This window comes from Odontesthes bonariensis, chromosome 18 (genome assembly GCF_027942865.1).
Source record: "Odontesthes bonariensis isolate fOdoBon6 chromosome 18, fOdoBon6.hap1, whole genome shotgun sequence".
Taxonomy (NCBI): Eukaryota; Metazoa; Chordata; class Actinopteri; order Atheriniformes; family Atherinopsidae; genus Odontesthes; species Odontesthes bonariensis.
In genome coordinates, this window is record NC_134523.1 from 621,802 (window position 1) to 647,928 (window position 26,127).

The window sequence follows — 26,127 nt, forward strand, 5'->3', positions numbered from 1 at the left end:
GGAGGTCTGTAAGGAGTTCGTGGACCTGATGTCCCAGGACCGCTCCCCGCTGGGCGGCAGCCGGCCCACCCCCTGCCTGGAGCCCGGCGTGCAGGGCAGCCTCACCCACTTCAGCATGCTGACGCACGGCTTCGGCGGGCCGGCCATCTGCGCCGCGCTCTCCGCCTTCCAGAGCTACCTGATGGAGGCCATTAAGATGCTGGAGAAAGGCGAGGGCGGCGGGAAGGGCCACCACGACAAGGACATGAAGCACCGCAAATAAGAGGCCGGACGGGTGGAGGCGGCAGGGAGGAGAGCAGCTTCACCTCCGCCTTCAGGAGTCTTTCACCTTCCAGGACCACCCTGTGGCTCCGCCCACCCAGGAGGCGGGGCCAATGATGATATCTGTACTGTAACATGTGGACGAACACCTCGCTCACGATGACGCATGGACCTCTCTTCTCCTCTCTGTGTTCAGGACGAGGCTTTGAAACGCTGCCTGTTTGTATTTCCTGTGTGTTTTAAAGGGACAGTTCGCCTCTTCTGACATGAAGCTGTATGACATCCCATATCAGCAACAACATTTATGAACATTTTCTTACCCCCTGCTGCGTCTGGCATCGCCTCTGGCGCTATTTTTGCCTCCCTTGATATCACTGCGTTCAGCCACCTAGCGACAGCAGGCAGTGATACGAAGGGAGAGAAAATAGGGCCGAGCGATTGTGAGCTCTGACTTTTCTGACTTTGTTAGCTGAAGCTTTCTAGCTTAGTCCATCACTGTTGATGAGAAAACATTGTTTGCTAGAATCTGCTGCTAACTTACAGCTACATGCTAACCTATTTCCCTCTGGGATCAACGGAGGAACAATTACAGTGTTTGCTGCTCGGTCTGCACAGCAGGCAGTGATACGAAGGGAGAGAAAATAGGGCCAAGAGATTGTGAGCTCTGACTTTTTCCTGGAGAATCATTTTGTGATGCAAATGTATTACTCTGTTGAACGCATATTGTTCTGAGAAGCAAAACGCTTTATTTTTTAAACCCCAGCCAACTAGCCGGACTACCTTCATCAGCACCAAAACGAGGCTGGAACTCTGCTCACAGGACGCAGCAGGGGGTAAGAAGATGTTCAGAAATGATGCTGCTGATATGGGATGTCACACAGCTTCATGTCAGAAGAGGCGAACTGTCCCTTTAAAGATGCTGACGTCACACACACACACTCATAGAGTTTTCTATCTTTATGGTGACTCGATGCATCGTCTGACCTCTGACCCTAAAACCAAGTTCTGACCCTCAAAAATCCCTTTAAAACACATGGAGTCCTCCATACGGTCTGTTGGACCCCACAAGTATAGCGGGCTCCTTGTTTTTGGACCTCACAACGATAGAAAAAGAAGTGCGCACACACACACACTCACAGAGAGACCGAGTTCGGACCAAACTCACCTGGAAGCGTCAGAAACTCACCTGGAAGCGTCAGAAGCCATATCCGACACCTGTGCTGGAACTCTGTGAGGCTGGAACTGTGACGCTCAGCCTCCATTTTGTAGTCCTCTGCAGCAGGTGGTCATGGGAAAATGAGTCCTCTGGGTTCTCTCAGTGAGGAGAGGAGACGTGAGAGGCAGCTAAAGGAGATTTTGTTTTCTTTTACTTTGACGTGTTGGTAACTTAAGAAAAATAACACAAATCATTTTGTACTTTGTCTGTTTATTATTAATGTTATTACTGTTGTTATTATTATTATTGTATTACAGCATAAATGTAATATATTATTAAAGAATTTAGAGCTGATTACGTGATGTTCAGGAGTGTTTTTCTGGTCAGACACGTCTGCACCTTTTACAGTAAATTATTTAAACTGCCACAAGATAATTCATTAAGGATGTTTACATTCATGTTCCCTTCAGGTTTTACCCCATTTTACCGAGTTAATTTGGATCATATGATTATTTAGACAGTAACAAACAGTCCAAATGTATTTTTTATTATGATGATATGAATCAGAAAGGAGCTAAAAGGGCGTAAATATTGGGGATATTCAGCCTAATAAACAATGAAAGTTGGGGAAGAAAGTGTCTGAAACTCCTTCTTCCTGTTCCTAGGACTAGATATCAGCAGGTAAACTCAGCTAACGCAGGTAACGCAGGTAAACTCAGCTAACGCAGGTAAACGCAGCTAACGCAGGTAAACGCAGGTAAACGCAGCTAATGTAGGTAAACGCAGCAAACGCAGGTAAACGCAGCTAACGCAGGTAACATGGCTAACGCAGGTAACATGGCTAACGCAGGTAAACGCAGCTAATGTAGGTAAACACAGCTAACGCAGGTAAACACAGCTAATGTAGGTAAACGCAGCTAACGCAGGTAAACACAGCTAATGTAGGTAAACACAGCTAATGCAGGTAAACACAGCTAATGCAGGTAAACACAACTAACGCAGGTAAACACAACTAACGCAGGTAAACATGGCTAAAGCAGGTAAACGCAGCAAACGCAGGTAAACGCAGCTAACGCAGGTAAACGCAGCAAACGCAGGTAACATGGCTAACGCAGGTAAACGCAGCTAATGTAGGTAAACACAGCTAACGCAGGTAAACGCAGCTAACGCAGGTAAACGCAGCAAACGCAGGTAACATGGCTAACGCAGGTAAACGCAGCTAATGTAGGTAAACACAGCTAACGCAGGTAAACGCAGCTAACGCAGGTAAACGCAGCTAACGCAGGTAAACGCAGCAAACGAAGGTAACATGGCTAACGCAGGTAAACGCAGCTAATGTAGGTAAACACAGCTAACGCAGGTAAATGCAGCTAACGCAGGTAAATGCAGCTAACGCAGGTAAACATGGCTAACGCAGGTAAACGCAGCTAATGTAGGTAAACACAGCTAACGCAGGTAAACACAGCTAACGCAGGTAAACGCAGGTAACGCAGGTAAACACAACTAACGCAGGTAAACGCAGCTAACGCAGGTAACGCAGGTAAACACAACTAACGCAGGTAAACACAGCTAACGCAGGTAAACACAGCTAATGTAGGTAAACACAGCTAACGCAGGTAAACACAACTAACGCAGGTAAACACAACTAACGCAGGTAAACGCAGCTAACGCAGGTAAACACAGCTAACGCAGGTAAACACAGCTAACGCAGGTAAACACAACTAACGCAGGTAAACGCAGCTAAAGTAGGTAAACACAGCTAACGCAGGTAAACGCAGCTCACGTAGGTAAACGCAGCTAACGCAGGTAAACGCAGCTAACGCAGGTTAACGCAGCTAAACACAACTAACGCAGGTAAACGCAGCTCACGCAGGTAACGCAACTAACGCAGGTAAACGCAGCTCACGCAGGTAAACGCAGCTCACGCAGGTAAACACAGCTAACGCAGGTAAACGCAGCTCACGTAGGTAAACGCAGCGTAGCTCTGCACAGCAGCATGGCGGCGTGTCCTCAGCCAGCAGACAGAAGCTAATCCTTCTCCAGCTGAAGCTCTCTGGTTCAAACTGAAATGATTCCACAGTTCTGTCTGAGTCACTTTCTGTGATGAAACTCTCTTAACGCTGCGTTCTTTGAGCTGCTCGACTTCGCTAACAGGCTGTTAGCAGAGAGGTGTAAAAACAGGTTAAACTGACAGGTGTTTTATTTCTGTCTCTAACATCTCAATAAGAGCTCGGTGTTAAAGTGTGTTAAATGGTTAAAATATGTCACCTTTAAGGCCGTCTGGAATCCTGAGGAAGGTTTTCACGGCTGTGCTTTTCTGAGTACGTGTGCTGGTTGTTGTGAATGCGCTCGTTTCTTCGCTGATGACACCGAGCTGTTTGTGATGCAGCATCCCGTCGCCGAGGTGTCGTCCCAGATGCTCTCAGTCGCCGAGGTGTCGTCCCAGATGCTCTCAGTCGCCGAGGTGTCGTCCCAGATGCTCTCAGTCGCCGAGGTGTCGTCTCAGATGCTCTCAGTCGCCGAGGTGTCGTCTCAGATGCTCTCAGTCGCGTCTTCGTGTCTCTTCTGATTGATGCTCGAACTCTTCCAGGTGTTGAACCAAATCACTTAACTCCACTCGATAAAAGGTTTGTGTCTCTGTGCAGATGAGGTGGTTACGCTGAATGAAAACAGCATGTGGCCCTGGTGTCAGTTACACGCCGGTTCAACACGCCATGAAAGCACTCCCGTTAACCTCCGATTCTGATCCTCGTCTTCATCATTCTTTGTTCTGGTTGTTAGGATTTGTCAGTTTAATGTTCGGCTCTTTGCTGTTTTACGCCTTTATTCTGTCACATCCTCAGTGTCAGCGGGAGGTCCTCCATCTTTCATCTCATTTTTATGTCTTTGTTTATTAAAATGGATTTAAAAAAGCCAAACAAACACGGGTTTGCTGCACCCGGGAGTCATGTAACCCCACCCATCCCTCCTCCATCCTACCTGCTGCATCCCATCTCTTCCCCCTCCTGTGACCCCCTCCTCCACCTCTCTGCCTGCAGGCGAACATCTGCCGCTCTTCCCGTCAGATTCCGGAGTTTCAGAGGATCGTTTTAATGTTTATTAATGACCTGTCTGCAGCGTGCACGGCCCGTCTGCGCACGTGCACTCAGAACATACACCGGTTGGGCTGCTTGTCTGCTGGCTTTGCTCGTTTCTGGCTCAGAGTTCTGTTGGATCAGAACGACCCATCAGAACAAAGAACGGGATCAATAACAGCTGATCGGACTGATCAGAGTCATCAGGCTGTTTCACTGCAACTTTATTCAAATATTCTGCAGACGCAAGACGGACGGAATGATCCAGGGACACTTCAGACATTTATTTCCCCCATTAAACAAAGATTAGTGATACTTCCTAAACCTTCTTTAGATTTAATTAAAGTGTTTGTTTCCAGCTCCACTCACATCACTCCTCATGTTCCACTTCTTCTGGTTGGAAATTGTCATTTTAAGGCCGTTAAGATTCCTCATAAAACCATTAGAAAGATGTCTGATGACATCACGCACCCTTTATTATCATTTCGTAACTCCATTAAACACATTTTCTCCAAAGAAGACAGATTTGTTGCGTTCTAAATATTTAAAATTCCCCATTAAATTCACTTTAAACGGCGTTTATCCATCCTGAGAGCTACTGAGGTGTTGTTTGAATGGGATGGATGTGTTTGGTGGAGAGGATGAAACTTCTGATCACTTGTTTTTATAATTATGTTTTCCACATTCTGGATTGATGTTCATGACCGGCTCCGGCTCTTTTCCCTAAAATACATTATTTATGGTGTTATTATGGTTAACAGTGAATGAGACTTTCTGGTCAATAACATTATTATCGGGAAAATATTTCATACATAAATGTAAATCCCAGATTTTTTTGATTTCATAAAGATTTTCTTTCCTTTACCAAAGCCCTTAATGTTATAAAAAGTAAAAATGCTCTGAAACTTTTTAGTTTGTTTGAAAAATACGATTTGCGACAAAAGTCCAAGCAAACTTTATTTTGTCTTTATTTATTTTCATGTTTTCTGTTCTGCATTGCACCTGCTCCTTTAAAATGTTTATAAGATGACGTAAGCCCGGTATTTTATATGATTTAATAAAAAATAAAAAAAAGTCTGATACTTCCTCTTTACTCACACAGCTCTGATGGATCATGTGACCAAAGCCTCTCAGCCACTTTGTAAGATGTTAAATCTTTATCAATGAATCAGACCGTAGATGCTGTGATGACCTTTGACCTCTCTGTGTGTTTATCTTGTGCTAGCTGTGCTAGCTGCGTTAGCATCCAGGACGTCTCAGCAGGTCAGTGTTCACACCCGTCCTGATGGACCAACGTTCCTTCTTATGGAACCATCCATCCGTCCATCCATCCATCCAACCGTCCATCCATCCGTCCATCCATCCATCTAAACATCCATCCAAACATCTATCCATCCATCCATCCGTCCATCCATCTAAACATCCGTCCATCCAAACATCCATCCATCCATCCAAACATCCATCCAAACATCTATCCATCCATCCATCCGTCCATCCATCTAAACATCTAAACATCCATCCGTCCATCCATCCATCTATCCAAACATCCATCCAAAAATCTAAACATCCATCCATCCATCCATCCATACATCTAAACATCCATCCGTCCATCCATCCAACCGTCCATCCATCCGTCCATCCATCCAACCGTCCATCCATCCGTCCAAACATCCATCCAAACATCTAAACATCCATCCATCCAACCGTCCATCCATCCATCCAAACATCCATCCATCCAAACATCCATCCATCCATCCATCCATACATCTAAACATCCATCCGTCCATCCATCCGTCCATCCATCCATCCATCCATCCATCTAAACATCCAAACATCCATCCAAACATCTAAACATCCATCCATCCATCCAAACATCTATCCATCTATCCAAACATCCATCCAAACATCTAAACATCCATCCATCCAAACATCCATCTAAACATCCAAACATCCATCCAAACATCTAAACATCCATCCATCCATCCATCCATCTATCCAAACATCCATCTAAACATCCATCCATCCATACATCTAAACATCCATCCGTCCATCCATCCAACCGTCCATCCATCCATCTATCCAAACATCCATCCAAACATCTAAACATCCATCCATCCAAACATCCATCTAAACATCCATCCGTCCATCCATCCAACCGTCCATCCATCCATCTATCCATCCATCCATCCATCTAAACATCCAAACATCCATCCAAACATCTAAACATCTATCCATCCATCCATCCAAACATCTATCCATCCATCCAAACATCTATCCATCTATCCATCCATCCATCCAAACATCTAAACATCCATCCATCCAAACATCCATCTAAACATCCATCCATCCATCCATCCATCCATCCAAACATCTATCCATCTATCCATCTATCCATCCATCCATCCATCCATCCAAACATCTATCCATCTATCCATCCATCCATCCAAACATCTAAACATCCATCCATCCAAACATCCATCCAACCGTCCATCCATCCATCTATCCATCCATCCATCCATCTAAACATCCAAACATCCATCCAAACATCTAAACATCTATCCATCCATCCATCCATCCAAACATCTATCCATCTATCCATCCATCCATCCATCCAAACATCTAAACATCCATCCATCCATCCATCCAAACATCCATCCATCTAAACATCTAAACATCCATCCATCCATCTAAACATCCAAACATCTAAACATCCATCCATCCATCCAAACATCTATCCATCTATCCATCCATCCATCCAAACATCCAAACATCCATCCATCCAAACATCCAAACATCCATCCATCCATCTAAACATCCAAACATCTAAACATCCATCCATCCATCCAAACATCTATCCATCTATCCATCCATCCATCCAAACATCTAAACATCCAAACATCTAAACATCCATCCATCCATCCAAACATCTATCCATCTATCCATCCATCCATCCAAACATCTAAACATCCATCCATCCATCCATCCATCCATCCATCTAAACATCCATCCATCCATACATCTAAACATCCATCCATCCATCCATCCAACTAAACATCCATCCATCCATCCAAACATCTAAACATCCATCCATCCAACTAAACATCCATCCATCTAAACATCCATCCATCCATCCAAACATCCATCCATCTAAACATCCATCCATCCATCCATCCATCTAAACATCCACCCATCCATCCATCCATCCATCCATCCAAACATCCATCCATCCATCTAAACATCCATCCATCCATCTAAACATCTAAATATCCATCCATCTAAACATCCATCCTTCCATCTAAACATCCATCCATCCATCTAAACATCCATCCATCCTTCCATCTAAACATCCATCCTTCCATCTAAACATCTAAACATCCATCCATCTAAACATCCATCCATCCAAACATCCATCCATCCATCCATCTAAACATCCATCCTTCCATCTAAACATCTAAACATCCATCCATCCATCCATCTAAACATCCATCCTTCCATCTAAACATCTAAACATCCATCCTTCCATCTAAACATCTAAACATCCATCCATCCAAACATCCATCCATCCATCCAAACATCCATCCTTCCATCTAAACATCTAAACATCCATCCATCCAAACATCCATCCATCCATCCAAACATCCATCCATCCATCCAAACATCCATCTAAACATCTAAACATCCATCCATCCATCCACCCTTGGCATAAATTAACTTTTATTCTTCATTTTAGTGGCCTTCATCTTTATCATTTATTTGACCGTTTATCCATCTCTGTATATATTTGTATATATTTTGGATTAGGGCAGTTTCAGTTCTCCATAAAAATAAAGCGTGCACGTGTATGACGCACACGTGCACGGCAGAGTGGAGCGCACATTACCCACATGGCCTCTGACTGAGCACACAGCCAGCAGGCTGCTGTCTGTCTCCGAGGACGCTGAGGAGGAGGAAGCACCGCGAGGAAGACGAGCTGGTGTCACTTTTTATTGGAACAAAGGGAGCAGAAGGTCAGAGGTACAAAAACAGAGCTGAAGGTTGGCGTTCGCTGAGCCGTCACTTGGCGCCGATGGTGATCTTCTCCATGTCTTGGATGCCGTCCTTGTCGATCACGCGGACGTTGAAGGAGTGCAGGTTGAGAATGAAGCGTTTGTTCAGCTGCAGGAGGAAGAGGTTCCACGTAAAGCAGCAGAAAACATTTTTTACTCCCTCAGCTCGCTTTTAGAGGGTCAAATCTCTGCAAACGGTTTCTTAAATGCACAAAAACTTACCACAGTTTGATTTGCTGGGAATAAATTCAGCTGCGTTTCGATGGCAAATAAAATAATCTTCTAATCTAAAATAAATAAACCCATTACATAATCTAATCTAATCTTCCTTTGATTTAACGTGCACCGAAGGAATAATGCAGTGTTTGTTAAAAATATTCTAATTTAGATCATCGAGCTGAAGAAGTGAAACTAGACTGCCATAAAAATATAAACGTATAAATATAAAGTTATCTTTAAACGAAACACCAGTTTCCTGAAAAACATTTTTGTGTCATCTATGATTTTCCAAGGATTTTATTCCTGTATTTGGTGGATCTCTGAGGCAAAAATATTATTTTATTCCATTTTACCTGATTAGAAAACATATATTAGCTTGTAGAAGATATTAAATATGTAAATCCCACAGCATTTTATCCTAAAACTACATTTTTCTTTGTTTCTTGACTGTAAATCCCAGAAGAATTTTAAAAAGCTGCTTTTTATCTTTAACTTTTGTTTGAAAACAGACAAACGAAACACCAGTTTCCTGAAAAATTTGATAAAGAAAAAAAAATAAATAAATAAATAAATAAAAAAAAATAAAAAATAAAAAAATCAGAATTTTTCAACTTCTGAAGCATTTAAATAAAAAAAACCTGAGAAATTTAATCTTATTTCTAATTATTTTCCTTCTATGATGATAAACTTTATGATGTTACACATGTATGGAGGCCTGAGACTGCCATAAAAATATAAACTGCTAAATAAATGAGTTTATATGATGATAAAAGACAGAAATTTGTATTTTTTGTGTCTTTTATCATCATATAAACTCATTATTTAGCCGAGGGAATAAATGGATTGATATGATATAAAGGAAAATAATTCAGAAATAAATTTAAATAAATAAATAAAGGAACAAATTTAAGAAACTAAATATGTTCCAGTTAAAAAAAAAAAAAACATCAAATTTAAACCTGAAAAGTAGATAAAAAGCTAAATTAACCAAAAACAGAAAGATGAGTTCAGTTCACATTTTATGATAGAATATTAATAAATTCTGTTTATTCATCCATTTAGCTGAAGAAGTGAAACTAGAGAAATTAAACTGACTCCTGATCCTCAGAACCTGTTCAGAGAAGAAGAATCTGACCTGCTGACCGACTAATAAAAAGAAGAATCACCTCCTCGATGCACTTCTTCAGCAGCTCCACGGCCTCCTCTCGAGTCAGATCTGCAACACAAAACAGTTTCTGAGTCGTATTTAAAAGCATTTTGTTGAAGGATCGGCGTGCGATGCAGGCTGAGGGTTCGTTCTGTTTCCAACCATCAGAACCGCTCTGACCTGGTTTGTAGTATCGGTCCAGGATGGACAGGGTGAGGAAGGCTCCGTAGCCGTGGGCAGCGAACGGCGCCTTGGCCAGAGACGACAGGTAGTCCATGTAGAAGAGCCCGGGCCCGTCTGCGTCATCGTAGCCCGCCAGCAGCAGGTTGACGTGGTACGGCGTCTGCAGGCGGAGGAGGAGAGCGCCCAAGGTCACGTTTGGAATAATTAATACAAATAATTCAACATTAAACTCAAAGAATTCAACATTAAAATCAAAGTATTCAACATTAAACTCAAAGAATTAAACATTAAACTCAAAGAATTAAACATTAAACTCAAAGTATTCAACATTAAACTCAAAGAATTCAACATTAAAATCAAAGTATTCAACATTAAACTCAAAGAATTCAACATTAAACTCAAAGAATTAAACATTAAACTCAAAGAATTCAACATTAAAATCAAAGTATTCAACATTAAACTCAAAGAATTCAACATTAAACTCAAAGAATTCAACATTAAACTCAAAGTATTCAACATTAAACTCAAAGAATTCAACATTAAACTCAAAGTATTCAACATTAAACTCAAAGTATTCAACATTAAACTCAAAGAATTCAACATTAAACTCAAAGTATTCAACATTAAACTCAAAGTATTCAACATTAAACTCAAAGTATTCAACATTAAACTCAAAGTATTCAACATTAAACTCAAAGTATTCAACATATTTCAGGCCAGTGAAGCACCTGAAGCACCAACACTTTTACAGCAAGTAGTTAGAAGGTTAAGTTCAGTAACTTTGTAGAATTGTGCTTCAAATAAAAAACTTTATTTTGACCAGATTGCTAGTTAATCATTTACAAGTCAATATTGCCGATATGGACAGAGATTAAAAAAAAAAGTTTAACTAAACATCCATCCTTTGAATAAATGAACTTTTATTCTTCATTTATTTGACCGTTTATCCATCTCTGTATATCATGAATGTATATATTTATCCATCTCAGTAACTTTGTAGAATTGTGCTTCAAATAAAGAACAAATAAAGAACAAATAAAGAACAAATAAAGAACAAATAAAGAAGTCAATATGTTAAAAAAAAGTGCACCTGTAAAACTGCCGTGTTGAACGCAATGCGGTTGAAAATTTGGGTGCACCTCAGAAAAAAGTTAGTCTCGAGCCCTGCCTAACGATGAGAACGTGGAACAAACACAGTTAAACTTTAGTGACACACGAAACTGGTTCTGTAACCCAGAGAATCTGATCAATCAATAACTGATCAAACTGATCAATCAGATCTTCTTCCTGAAGCTGAACGGCTCCAACGTCTCACAGCTGGAAAAGTGCAGCTTCTTCCACAGAAATTTAGCTCATCGGCTCCGATCTGACAACTTAACACGCTCCCAAACCGGCGCGCACGGCGGCGGCGTTAACGCGCCCGTTCAGGGTGAGATGGGGGGGGTCAGGGTGTCACCGGCAGCGTGACATCTGCTGGGAGTCTCTCCCCACATTGCACCCTCCTCCTCGTGCCTCCCCGCGCCGCCGTCACCCCGAGCCCTGGAGAAACGCCAGCGCTCATTAAAACTTCTGAACTCGTTTCTCTTACCCCCCCCCCCCCCCTCCCTCCCTCCCTCCCTCCCTCCATCCCCCCCCCCACCTCCCCCCTTTCTCTCTCTCTCTTTTTAAATTACATCTCCACCGCTCGCAGCCTCTTCCTCCAACTTTCTACCCTCATTGTTGCAGCTCCCCTTCAAAGGAAGACGGATTTTTTTGGGGATTTGAAAACAACTCGTGGCCTAAATTCTGAGCGTGGTGATTAAAATGCATACAAGGAAAATAAAACATTGCATTCTGGGACGCTGCGGAACAGCAGGTGAGCTGTGATGTGCACACCTGCCCCGCCACGTCTCCGCCGACCTGCTCGCTTCTGTCGGTTTGCCACCGTGATGGCGGCGGCGCTCCCCGCGGAGCCGCTGAGGGTGTGTGTTCAGCTACTCTTTAAACACGCGTGTTCCTGTCAGGATGAATATCTTAATGTGTGGTGTAACTCCTCCGTGAGCCCGTGAACACCCCCGGGGCATGCCCCCCCCACCCCACCCCCGGCAGCTGTCTCACTGGTTACACTAACAATAATACGGACTTGGCATCAAAATAACCTTCGCCTCTCAGAAGGGAACCGGCGCCTTGTTAACCTGCCACCTGAACTCACACCCGCGTTCACGCTCTAACAGCACACATATGCTTTATACCCCCCCCCCCACGCTCACAGCCAGGCAAACAAAAGCCTCACCTGTGCTGTGATGTCAGAGCTGCGGGGGTTAGCCGCAGGTTAGCTTAGCACAAAAGATCCGCTCGTTGTCACGCAGACATTTATTTATTTTTAATTTGCTCATTTTTCTGGAGTTTTTGTTTTCCATACAGGTGAACAACCACAATTCCACATTTTTCACAATATCCTTCCCGTATTCAACAAACTATGGTGCCCACATTCTGTATCTGTATTGAAGCATTATAACATTTCTTTCCTTTATGTACTTCAAACCTGCCCGAACACTTTCATCACCCGGCATTTACTGTTCGTTCTTCCAACCTGTCTAATTTTTCTATCTTCTCATTTAAATTTACCTGCAAATTAACTATATACACTGGAAAAAATGCCCCTCCAAAAATAAGAAAAACAACAAATAAAAGACGTTTTTGCTTGAAATAAGCAAAATAAATCTGCCAATGGAACTAGTGAAAATTGGCTTGTCAAGATTTCTTGAAATAAAATGTGATATTTAGGACTTTTGAGATCAAAGTGATCTTGAAATTAGCTTAAAAACCTCTTCCAATGAAAAATAAAAAAGCTTGTTTCATGTGAAATATGACTCAAAACAATTTGTTTTCAAGACTTTTTCATTTAACAAGATATTCCAGATGTATTGTATTAAAAAAAGTCCCTATATCTGGCTGAAATGGTGCTTGTTAGGCAGTTGTGTCTGATATTAAGTGTAATGAGATACTCAATGAGACAGATATACTTGGTAAGATTTAGATTTTTTCCAGTGTGCAACCTGCAGCCATGTAAGGGTTCCTGTGGTCCCCGGGGTTTTATTCAACAAAATCTGACCTCAATGGTGAAACAAAGTCCAACCAATTTTTCCAGTAATTCTTAAATTTGCCAGATTCTAATCTGATGGAAAACGTCAGCCTTTCCGTCATATAAATATTGTGCACTACGTCAACCCGATCTTCCCTTTCAGGCTCCTCTGCCTGCATCCGTTTCCTAGTGATGGCTTTTTTTTGCTAGCCACCGTCATGATCCCAAACATATATTTTATCAGCTGATCTTGACAACGGAGAACCGGAGGAAGGTGGTGCGGCGCTCACCGGGGACAGTTCTGTCATCATGGCAGCGCTGCGGCCGTCTTCCAGCTGGAAGGTTGGCGGTTCGATCCCCAGCGAGCCCCCGTGTGCTCATTATAAATATAGGAATATGTTGAGGAGAAACTGAGACGCCGAGAGTGGAATTAACACAAAAATCTGTAAAGGTTAAACCTAAAAGCTTTTTATTCTGCCGGGTTCAGACGCCTTGAACAGATGAAATAAGTTCTGCTGCTCAGAGACTTTTACAGGAAAAAAAAGCTCCAGAACTACAAAAAAAAAAAAAAAAAGAGAGCTTTTCCTGCTGGATCCCGGACACAGATTCACAGGAATGTGAGCGGGATCCGCTCCGATCCAGAGCTGTGACATCACAGCAGGAGCACGCCGTGCGGATTCAAACCATCAGAAAGCGAGCCGGGGGCATCGGACCCCTTCAGGCCGCCGCGTTGGAGCTTTTGTTCGGAGTTTGAAGCATTTCAGGACGTTTTTATTTCGTCTTCTTTGTGAAATCTGAACCGGATCCAGAGGTGGCGAAACAATTTATCCTCACAGATAAAGTAATCTATTACATCTCACATGAGGGAATTAACGTAAAATATTTATACATATATGTTTACATTTATTTATATAGAAATAATTAAAAAAAATAAATGTTAAATTGCATTAAATACCATTTTAATGTTAAATTTAATCAGTTTAATTTTCCTATTCTTCTACAGTTTTATCCTTTTTTTGTTGGACTCGGATCAGACACCACTGGGCTCGGCTCGCCGTTTTTCAGGGCGCCGCTGACGCTGTTCTGGGGGAAGCTTCGCGTCTACAGATCAGAAATTCGTTGTAAAAGTGTGAAAAAGCAAATATTCAGCCACCTGCTTCCTGTCTCTCTCCAACTGTCCTATCCATTGAAGGCATAAAAAAAGCCCCAAAAAATATAAAAAAAGCAAATATTCACCAGCTAAGTTGAGGCTACAGAAGCCGCCGCCGCCTCTTTAAGCTCCTCCCCCACGTTCCGGCGCCCCCTCCCCCTCCGGTTTCCGCCCGCGGCCATCTTCTCTTTATTGGCATTTCTCCTCAATCTGCTGCATTAATTGTTCATCTGTGCAGGAGCCGGGGAGACGCCTGCAATATGGCGCTACTAATTATTTGTGCCCATGCTGGAGAAAATCTCCCGAACTGCGGCTGAGAGCCAAACTGTTGCTGCAGGAAACTCCGTGCACAGGCCCCACGTGCACTAATTCAGCCTCTCACGGCTCGACCTGTGGACCAGCGCCGGTCAGCCGGACCTGAAACGGTCCGTCCCTGCATCTCTGCTCTTGTTTTGCTCTTCATTACCATCACAGGCAGCAGCCCGGAGGTCTCAGGTGGTTCCGGCTGCTTTTTACTCTGCGTCTCGTCTCTGAAGCGCCGGCGACTCCAGAGGTTAGAGTTGTTTTTGTGGACGGCGGCTGGTATGTGAGCAGGGTTTCCTCACTCAGCTGACTTAATCTAACTACAGCTCCCGTGGGGGGGTGCAGCCACTGGGGTGCGACACCACCGACACTCACCTGCACTCTGCTGCAGGAATAACAACAGGCCGCAGATTATCGGGTAAAAAGACATTTTAATCCACCAAAGCAGGCACTCATCACCTTCCTGATCAGAGGATTTGAAATAAACTGCAGCAAGTTCCCCACAGAACAACCGAAGGTGGTTTAATCCGTCTGCCTTTCAAAATCTGGGGTTCACAAACATTCATTTTAGTTCTTAAAAACTGTCTTTAAGAACATTTCTGCCTCCCAACAGGCACTCAATGTGAAAGAAAATGTGTCTATTTCATTAAAGTCTTAGGCTGTGCTCGAAACCGCCCACTACTCCTACTAACTTTAACTTCTTTAAGTTCCCGGATGCATACTAGATTCTCCTAAATGTTGGGTATGCATCATGAGGTTACTACTCATACTCAAACTACCCAAGATGCAACGTAACGTGACGTCGCCGATCGTCATTTCCTGTCAAAACGGCAGTTTCAAGCTAGCTACAACGAGGGTAGGTTCACTTCCTGTTTTCAAAACAAAAGCACCAATTGTATGGTAATGGCTTTCCCTATGATAAAAGGCAACGGGTATTTTATTTTGTGAAAATAACAGGAAGTGCGTTAGCTCACTGCGGCTAGCTTTAGTAGCGCCGAATTCGTGGGAACAAAATGGTAAACAGCCGGTATTTTGTCAGATTTTCAACACGTTGGGGATCTAAACGACTACTTTCTCACCTGAAAATGTTTCAAATGTTGCTAAAGTTTACAGAGTTTAGAGCTTAAGGGAAATCAGCTTCAGGCCGGCTGATTTCGGCTCGGGCAGGAGCCAAATGCATTGTGGGTAAACGCTCTGCATACTGTCTGATCGATGAGTATGTAGTATGCATACTACATAGTTTCGTAGGCGGTTTCGAACACAGCCTTAGTAGAGACACTTAGAGAACAGGTGGATCAGTCCATCACGCAGCAGAACCTCAGTCCAAAACAAACAGAACCAAAAGTGAAACATGACCCCATGCAGATCCGTTTCTGTTAGAAATATGGACCTAAGAGCCCAATGGGAACCCAGAACTTCACACGTGCACCAACATGTGGGCCGACGGTGCCAGAACAAAGCCGCTGTGATTACAACACACACTCTGACCGTGCACACTCTGACCGTGCACACTCTGACCGTGCACACTCTGACCGTGCACACTCTGACCGTGCACACTCTGACCGTGCACGCTGCTGGTCACTAAGAGATGAAACCTGACCTCTTATTGACAAACAAGCAGAATAATTCAGAAAGTATCCAAGAAATAAATGAATCATAAAATAACCAATAGCTGCAGAGTAACAAACTATTTCCTGAAGTATAAATTAATGACCCGAATTAAACTGCTGGACATCAGACATGAAAAATATTATTATATATTTATTTATATTATTATATATTTATTTATATTTAGTATCCATCCTTGCACCATGCACCAGTTTCCACCATATAGAAATATATCACTGTTTATACTCACTCAATACTTATGTATATATATATATATATATATATATAAAAATGTACAAAAATAGACACAGAACAAGGCTAAAGTAGAAAACAAAAGTAGAATAAAAAACTATGTATATGTAAGAAAAAAATAACGATAAAATAGGTTTATATATATATATATATATATATTTTTTTTTGTTTTTGTTTTAAAAACCTATTTTATCTTTATTTTTTTCTTACATATACATAGTTTTTTATTCTACTTTTTATTCTACTTTAGCCTTGTTCTGTGTCTATTTTTGTATTTGTTGCACTAAGAGAGCGAGGTGTAACCGGAGTCAAATTCCTCGTGTGAGTCCACATACCTGCCAATAAAAAGCGATTCTGATTATCTGATATTAAAACGATCGAGCAGAAAACGTTGAACATTCAAACAAGGCGAGACAACAGATATCCTGCCTACTCTACATGTTCTGAGGGGAAACAAGCAGAAAAAGCTGTTTATACAACACAATCATTTGCAAACGTCCGTGCACTCTGGAGGCTGGTGCATGTGAGGAGCGTAGCTGGAGGACGGTGTGGGATGCAGCAGAAACTGCTTCTGCTTCGGTTTCCCCAACACTCCTGAGAGCGCAGCACCGTAAAACAAATTCATCACCGTGAGGCAGAAAAATAACGATGCAGCTTATGGCGGAGCATGAATATCAATGATATCCTCCCCAGCATGCACAACCTTGAGCGAGCGGACCGATCCTGATCCTGCAGTTCGTGTTGACTCCTACTCACTCCGTCTGTGTGGCGCTGTCTGCCGGCTTCCCCTGGGACCTCCTCCTCCTCCTCTATCCCCCACTCGACGTGTCCCACATTCCCTCCTCTGCCACACTAATTGTTTTTTGTAATTATTTTCACCCTCTGCTGTTGTGACAGGCGGCGGCTGCACTGCTCTTCACAAATTAGTGCAACAGAAACAGACGACTCAATCCGACGTTCACGGGCTGCGAACGACCGCAACTTACAACTAATTCAGATGAAGTCTTTATTAACTAAATATATAGTTATCAGGTCTTTACTTTAAAAAAAATAAAAACAAGTTAAAAATGTGATTATCTTTACGTTAAAGGGACAGTTCGCCTCTTCTGACATGAAGCTGTGTAACATCCCATATCAGCAGCATCATTTCTGAACATCTTCGTACCCCCTGCTGCGTCCTGTGAGCAGAGTTCCAGCCTCGTTTTGGTGTTGATGAAGGTAGTCCGGCTAGTTGGTTGGGGTTTAATAAATAAAGCGTTTTGCTTCTCAGAACAATATGCGTTCAACAGAGTAATACATTTGCATCACAAAATGGTTCTCCAGGAAAAAGTCAGACCTCACAATCTCTTGGCCCTATTTTCTCTCCCTTCGTATCACTGCCTGCTGTGCAGACCGAGCAGTCCCCTGCTTCTGAGCAGTGATACGAAGGGAGAGAAAATAGGGCCAAGAGATTGTGAGCTCTGACTTTTTCCTGGAGAACCATTTTGTGATGCAAATGTATTACTCTGTTGAACGCATATTGTTCTGAGAAGCAAAACGCTTTATTTTTTAAACCCCAGCCAACTAGCCGGACTACCTTCATCAACACCAAAACGAGGCTGGAACTCTGCTCACAGGACGCAGCAGGGGGTAAGAAGATGTTCAGAAATGATGCTGCTGATATGGGATGTTACACAGCTTCATGTCAGAAGAGGCGAACTGTCCCTTTAAAGAGGCGAACTGTCCCTTTAAAAATCAGGAACATCCTGTCTCAGCTGTGATTCTTTCTTATTGGGCTCACATGGCCACCCTTCCTGGTTCTGATGGAGGTTTCTTCCTGTTCAAAGGGAGTTTTTTCTCTCCACAGTCGCCTCGTGCAGCTCAGGACGGGAGAAGTTTCAGTGCAATCTGTTGGTTTCTTTAGCTGCTTTATTTAATTGGTTCTGTATGAACTGGCCTAAATCTAAATTGAATGAATTAGCTTGAACTGGACTTAATGTCTGAAGGGTCCTGAGATGATGTTTGTCATGATTTGGAGCTTTAGGAATAAAACTGAACTGATTTGAGTCTGTAACTCTCGACTCTTTGAGGTTTACTGACGGTTTCCTTTGATCCTTTCTGAGATCGAAGCCTCCGCACAGAGCAGACGGATGTTTGCTGTTGTTGGCCCTGAATTATGCGTTCATGTTAGGTGGCTGCAACACTGCCTGCTTTCAATTCTTTTTTTTTTTCTTTGGATGTTAATTCCAAATTAAATGTCACTTGTAACAATGATTTGAATGACTTTATCAGATCGTTTTAAAGCTCTTGGCCTCTTTTTGGTATTTGTGGGGCCCCGGTTGCCATTTTTAATGTTCAGCTCAACAGAAGCTGTTTTGAATGAGATTTAAACTAAACTGAATGGACAACAGCTTGAGCTGTGATGCACCTTATTCTTATTAGAAATAACTGAAATATTTACACGGTACACATCTACTTCTAAACATTTAAACTCAGGTTTATAACGACACAAACACAGAGGTTGTTTCCTCCTGAACTTCAGAGTTTAATCTGCTCCATCACAGAAGAAGGTCTCTATTAGAGCGGTTTTATTTCTCTCTTAGTGAAAAAGAATTTTAAGCAGCAACTGAACCGCGGTAAATTAAATTGGTTTAGTAACCCTCCACACGCCGTTCTTCTTACTTAAACTCTCTGAAATTAGTTGGTGATTTTATCATTTGCTCCCTGAAGCAAAATGAGATTACAAGTCCTGGTGGTGGGATGTAATTAATTCAGAGTAGAAATTACAATATTTATAAGGATGTTCGCTCATTATTCCCGGATGAACACGTTTAACTGTGAGGTGACCACCGGTACGGAGCATAAAAACCACCAAGTTTAGAGGTTCTGGGAGCAGAAGTAAGGAGCCGATCGGAGAACAGCAGCCAGTGAACCTCTGCTTTCTTTACAACAAGAATTTAAATTCATGGAGACGCTGAAAGTCTGATAAACTTCTCCTCAATGAGTTACAATGTCTGGCTTTAACTTCCAGTTTGACTCGATAATAAATATGAAACCAGTAAAACCACGAACGTTTATCCATTTGTCTCCATGACTCAATCCAGGAAGTAAATTTCTCTTAATCAATAACTTCCAGTAAATCTGAACTAATTGGTGGCGTTTATAACAGACCACCAGCTGCTCGTTTCAGAGTTCATGTTTAATATAAAACCGACTTGCTCAACTTAAAAGTGGAAACTCAAGCTTTTCCTTTACCATATAACATAACAACTATCTTACTTTCATGTTTTATCTGTATAATGGGAATTATCTTGAGCTAGGGATGCTAATAGCAGCTAACACGACTTAAATTGGTTATTTAACTGTATTATTCTCCGAAATATGTTTTTTTTCTTTGTTTCTTCTTTTGTTTTCCGTCACTTTAGTCTTCTCTAAGGTGATTAAGCCTTATTTTCTTTTACTTTTGTAATATAACACGGTTAGCATTAGCAGGTTAGACAGGCAGTGAAAGTGAAAGTCATGACTGGCTTAACGTGTCTTTTTCCGCTTGTTTGGAATATCTTCTCTGGTTATGTTTTAAATGTCTTTATTATTTTCAGTTTTCTCCTCCCTCCCTGTAGGACAAAAACTTTTAAATATCTGCCTAACTGCTTTGTTAACGATGTAAACACTGTCCATCATCTCATGTCAGTGGTGATTTTGCAGCTAGGATAGTTTCTTTTATGAGTAAAAAAGTATTCACATACTTACTTAATGAAATTAAATGTTGTGCATTTAATCTGTAGCTATAATCAGTTTGGATGCACACTGAATTATTTATGCGATCTACAGTGATGACACAGAAAAGATTATGTTTAAGAGTAGTTACCCTGCTTCGTAGGTAGTCTGCCAGGTTCTTCCGTGTGAAGTTTGCTGCTGCTGCTGGACTCAGTTCATAACCTAAAAAACACGACATCACACGTTGAGTTATTGGTTTGAACTTCGTTAACATCTGCAAACCTCCGAGCACCAGCAGAGCCACACGTGCATCACCGTACCGTTCCTCATTTTGTAGAGCTGGACGTTCTTCTGGATGTACTCTGCGAACTGGACCGTGTCTCCGGCCTCTCCGACACAAAGCAGCAAGATCTTCTCACTCAGCTTGAACATCTTGTCATAGTCTGAGAACCGGAGCAGAACAATTCTTCGTTAACAACGTGTTCAGAACCTTCAAATTACAGCGGCATACCTCATGTACAGAATCAATAAAACAAGATAAATCAGAAACACTCTGGATCTGCTGTACAAACTGATCAACAGCAACAATATGAGATGTTAATCAGGCTGAAAAAAAGGTTTAATCAGCAGCGAATGAGAGCATTTCAAAGGAAATATGCAAGTTTCATTGTAAATCTAACCAAAAGGATGAAAATACCATAGACACATATTCAACAGACCTTAAAAATCACCAAGGCTTGTTTTCACGTGGGTAAGAAACACTGTTTTGGTTCTGTTTGGAGTTATATTTTAATGGAAATGGACAGAAAAATATACCACGTATTCTATAACCTGTAGTCACAGCGTTAATGACCTGAAGATGATTTGTGCACCATATTTAATTAATTAAGTATGTGAATACTTTTTTACTCATAAAAGAAAGAAAAAAAAACTCTCCTAGCTGCAAAGTCACCACTGACATGAGATGATGGACAGTATTTAGAGATAGATAGATAAGTACTTTATTCATCCCAATTTGGGAAATTGTTGTGTTGCAGCAGCATACAGTAAAAGATATGTAAACAATTAAGTAAAAACAAGCAAATAGAATAAAATAAATATAAAATAAAATAAAAATAGTAAATAAACATTAGCTATATAATAAAATAGAGAATAAACATTAGCTATATAATAAAAATAGTGAATAAACATTAGCTATATAATAAAATAGTGAATAAACATTAGCTATATAATAAAATAGTAAATAAACATTAGCTATATAATGAAAATAGTGAATAAACATTAGCTATATAATAAAATAGTGAATAAACATTAGCTATATAATAAAAATAGTGAATAAACATTAGCTATATAATAAAATAGTGAATAAACATTAGCTATATAATAAAATAGTAAATAAACATTAGCTATATAATAAAATAGTGAATAAACATTAGCTATATAATAAAAATAGTGAATAAACATTAGCTATATAATAAAATAGTGAATAAACATTAGCTATATAATAAAATAGTAAATAAACATTAACTTTACATCGTTAACAAAGCAGTTAGGCAGATATTTAAAAGTCTTTGTTCTACAGGGACGGAGGAGAAAACTGAAAATAATAAAGATATTTAAAAACCAGAGAAGATATTCCAAACAAGCAGGAAAAGACACGTTACACCAGTCATGACTTTCACTTTCACTGCCTGTCCAACCTGCTAATGCTAAACGAATTATATTACAAAAGTAAAAGAAAATAAGGCTTAATCACCTTAGAGAAGACTAAAGTGACGGAAAACAGAAGAAGAAACAAAGAAAAAAAACATATTTCGGAGAATAATACAGTTAAATAACCGATTTAAGTCGTGTTAGCTGCTATTAGCATCCCTAGCTCAAGATAATTCCCATTATACAGATAAAACATTAAAGTAAGATAGTTGTTATGTTATATTGTAAAAGAAAAGCTTGAGTTTTCATTTTAAGTTGAGCAAGTCGGTTTTTATCTTAAACATGAACTCTGAAACGAGCAGCTAAAAGCTACCGGCAGAGTAGCTTATGCTAAGCTAACGAGCTAACGTACCGTGTTTCATCTGAATTATGCTGCTAGCAGCCACATTATCGGCAGCTACGAGGACGAAATCCGCTCCTTGTATCCCAATCAAATACTCCATTGTGTGCAAAAAATGGTCCGATTTGATATTATAGTTAAATACGTTGAGACAGCACTCGTGTCTGAGCGTCACTTGTCCAGATTACACAGCAAAAGTTCCTACTTCTTCTTGTAATTTATTGGCGGTTAGCATCCGTAATGTTGCATTACCGCCACCACGGTACAATTATGTAACTGCGGGTGTGGAGCGTCGACGAAGGAGTGACAAAATCAAATAAAAAATATCAAATAAATAGACAAATAAATAAACAATTCACCAAATAAAAAAATAAAATAAATCCTTTCAAAAAGTCCTGTAGTCTTTAAGAAATTAAACACAAATCTCCAAGCTGAGGGCACAGAAAACAGCAAAAGTTTGAGCTCGCCGGCGCAGACTGTGTACGTCACAGACCTTCGTCATCACTACCCGACTCGAGCGGGTAATTTTAAACGTAGCGCTGTTGTTGTGTGACAGCGCGGAGGTTCTGGTGGATCTGGTGGATCACTTACAGGGTGATTCTGTGGGTTTTTACCGCACAGAGTTTCGGTATGAACGAAAGGACTCGTCACGGCGTAATGACGGAGTCCAACCAGCTTCACGACCCGCAGCGGAGACGGTCTCCGCGGCTCGGTTCTCCCCAGGCGGCTCCGCTGAAAAGCGACAACAAAATGGCGCTGCCGTCTTTGGTCGTAAAGCGCTCCATCACGGTGAGGAAGATAGCGCCCAGAAAGACAGCTGCACCATCGGAACACAACAAGGAGAACACACCGAGGCGGTCCGGAGACATCCAGCAGAAAAAAAACAAAGGATCCACTCCCGATACACTGAAAAAAGTGAGTAAACTCTATTATCTGTCATAATCTCTAACTTGTATTTTTAAGATTCAGTAAGAACTCGAGCTTTTTAAGTAAAATTAATATTTTATTAACGTAATACATGAATTATGGGGGAAGAGTAAGTTTTACTTAGGTTTCCTCATACGATTTAAATCTTTAATAGTTGTATGTACATAAATCTAGAAATACTACATAAACTTTACTCTGAAAGTGTATCGTTAAAATCTACTAAGTTACTTCATAACAGCAAATACTACAGATATATAACATTTACTTAAAATAAAGTAAAATGATGTTCCTGCCTATGAAAAACAAGTATACTTTACTTCATTTGTTTAAATAAATATAACTTAAAACTTAGATGTAATTAAGTAAATGTTACTTAATATCTTCAAAACTGTTTTATGATGAGAAAAATTTAGGCTACTTGATATTGCAGCATTAAATATTACTTAAATGTTATGAGTTTTTTTTTTTTTTTTTTTTCAGTGTACGGTCCCGGTCCGCAGGGCCTCCTCTTCCTCGGCCAAGAAAAAGAAGGGGAAGCCCGCAATGCCCTCACCGATCCTGCCCTCTTCCCCGCCGGCCTCCTGTCGCCCCCCGCAGCCGGCAGCAGATCCAGAGGACTCGGTTTGGTCGCAGAAAGTTCGCCGGTCCTACAGCAGGCTCAGCGACAAGTCCATCAACAGCCCCGACTCCCGCGACACTTTATTCGGCTTCGAGATGCTGAAGACCCCCGAGGTGGCCCGGAGGGTCGCGCCCTCCAGAACCGCCCTGGAACCAGCCTCCGGGTCCCTCTCCGGTCTGAACTCTTTCACCTCGCTGCTCGAGGCTGATGACTGCGACTCGGCCTTCCCCGGGCCGGACCCGGACATCCCCGGGGTGGCCGTGGCGAAGGAGCGGCGGCGGCGGAGGAAGGTGCCGCAGATCGGCTCCACGGAGCTGGAGGCGCTGGCGGCCAAGATGAACGCAGAGTTTGAGAAGGCGGAGGAGTTCCAGCTGGTGGTGGAGTAGAAAGAGACTGTGGACACCGTGTGTGTGTTTTTATGTGTTCTTTATGATATAAAAAGTTTATTTTTCCCTGTTTGTTATTATGGTTTTAAACAGTTGTATAGTTTTAATTCTGGTAGTCACACAAAGAAAAGTTTGTTCTTTGTTATAATTGAAATGTTGAGATTTTCTTCACATAATAATCACATAAAGGTCTGATTTTTTAAAGGCAGAACTTTTACTGAGTTTAATCTCAAAGTGGATTTGTTCACATGTTGAAGTGTAAACGCAGATTTATGGAGTGTTGGAGCAGTTTTCCACCGGGATGCTCCACCTGTGTGGAGTTCAATAATGTGTTTGTGTCCTCATTTAAAATGCGTAAACAGCAGCACATATCAGGGCTGTTTTTTTTTTTTTGTCTCTGCTTAAATAAAAACAGACTGAATTAAATCAGAAACTCTGCCGTTCCTTCCTTCCTTCATCCAACCAGAACAGCCCATCCTGACATGTTTTCTCTGATGCAGGCTGTGATAAACTGCAGCTCAGAGTCGGTGTGACAGCGAGTAAAAGAACTGGTGCAGAGCCTGACGAGCTCTGAGCCGAGCACGTTAACTACAGCAGTGGTCTCTGGTGGTGACTCAATGAGTGGGCAAACTGTTGATTTAATGAGAGCAGAGGACAGGCGAAGCTTCTCTGGGTCTCTGAGCAGCGTGTCGTGTAAACGGCACTAACGAGATGAGCTGCTATCCACCGGCTCGCTGATGGAGGCCTCTTAGAATACAAGTCAGTGTGAGATTTATGCATTTAAAAAACATATTTTTACATTTGCAGATTAGAATATGAGGTCTAATGAGTAAGAAAATAATGTGAAATGTTACCTGATCAAAGCTTCTACAGCTGACTGTTTATTCCTGCAGGAACATGATGGGAATGGAGACGTGTTTCTAACAGATACTGATCCCAGAACAAATCTTTATCAAATATTTCATTTGTTCATCTGTTTACCAAACGCAGCTCCTCCTGCAGCCGGTCCCAGCCTCCCTCAGGTGAGAGTTCAGCAGCTGTGGACAGAAAGTGACTCATCAGTGAGAATAAATCTAAGGATCGAACTGTTCGACACAGTTTTACAACTAAATGGATGATTACAAATAAAAATAAACAACACAGAGTGTAGGAAGAAGCAATTTTCATCCAAAACCACTGAAATGTCTGACATGAAATAAAAGCTGTGAGAAAAAGATGGTGCCCTGGTGTGGCCCTGATGGTGCCCTGGTGTGGCCCTGATGGGGCCCTGGTGTGGCCCTGGTGTGGCCCTGGTGTGGCCCTGGTGTGGCCCTGGTGTGGCCCTGATGGTGCCCTGATGTGGCCCTGATGTGGCCCTGATGTGGCCCTGATGTGGCCCTGATGGTGCCCTGGTGTGGCCCTGGTGTGGCCCTGATGTGGCCCTGATGGGGGCCTGATGTGGCCCTGATGTGGCCCTGGTGTGGCCCTGGTGTGGCCCTGATGTGGCCCTGATGGTGCCCTGATGTGGCCCTGATGTGGCCCTGATGTGGCCCTGGTGTGGCCCTGATGTGGCCCTGATGTGGCCCTGGTGTGGCCCTGGTGTGGCCCTGATGTGGCCCTGATGGGGCCCTGGTGGGGCCCTGATGTGGCCCTGATGGTGCCCTGATGTGGCCCTGATGGGGCCCTGGTGGGGCCCTGATGGTGCCCTGATGTGGCCCTGATGGGGCCCTGGTGGGGCCCTGATGGTGCCCTGGTGTGGCCCTGATGTGGCCCTGGTGTGGCCCTGGTGTGGCCCTGGTGTGGCCCTGGTGGGGCCCTGATGTGACCCTGATGGTGCCCTGATGTGACCCTGATGGTGCCCTGGTGTGGCCCTGATGTGGCCCTGGTGTGGCCCTGGTGTGGCCCTGGTGTGGCCCTGGTGTGGCCCTGGTGGGGCCCTGATGTGACCCTGATGGTGCCCTGGTGGGGCCCTGATGTGACCCTGATGGTGCCCTGGTGTGGCCC

At 42.4% G+C, this 26,127-nt stretch overlaps 3 protein-coding genes across 3 annotated transcripts in view; 2 read left to right on the top strand and 1 right to left on the bottom strand.

Annotated features, from left to right (window-relative positions):
* tfap2e (transcription factor AP-2 epsilon) overlaps positions 1-901 on the top strand; it is a 28,232-nt gene extending 27,331 nt beyond the window's left edge. The window contains exon 7 of the mRNA XM_075449596.1: positions 1-901. Coding sequence (XP_075305711.1) covers positions 1-262 — 262 coding nt within the window. The 3' untranslated portion in view covers positions 263-901.
* Positions 902-8,462: 7,561 nt separating this feature from the next.
* psmb2 (proteasome 20S subunit beta 2) lies at positions 8,463-22,440 on the bottom strand. Its single transcript, XM_075449183.1, has 6 exons — positions 22,225-22,440; positions 20,480-20,602; positions 20,311-20,381; positions 10,084-10,246; positions 9,923-9,972; positions 8,463-8,646 (listed from the first exon to the last, which is right to left on the bottom strand). The coding sequence occupies exons 1-6, from the start codon at positions 22,313-22,315 to the stop codon at positions 8,545-8,547; spliced, it is 600 nt and encodes a 199-aa protein (XP_075305298.1). The 5' UTR covers positions 22,316-22,440; the 3' UTR covers positions 8,463-8,544.
* Positions 22,441-22,751: 311 nt separating this feature from the next.
* On the top strand, positions 22,752-24,521 carry cdca5 (cell division cycle associated 5). Its single transcript, XM_075449831.1, has 2 exons — positions 22,752-23,127; positions 23,620-24,521. The coding sequence occupies exons 1-2, from the start codon at positions 22,843-22,845 to the stop codon at positions 24,142-24,144; spliced, it is 810 nt and encodes a 269-aa protein (XP_075305946.1). The 5' UTR covers positions 22,752-22,842; the 3' UTR covers positions 24,145-24,521.
* Positions 24,522-26,127: the final 1,606 nt, after the last annotated feature.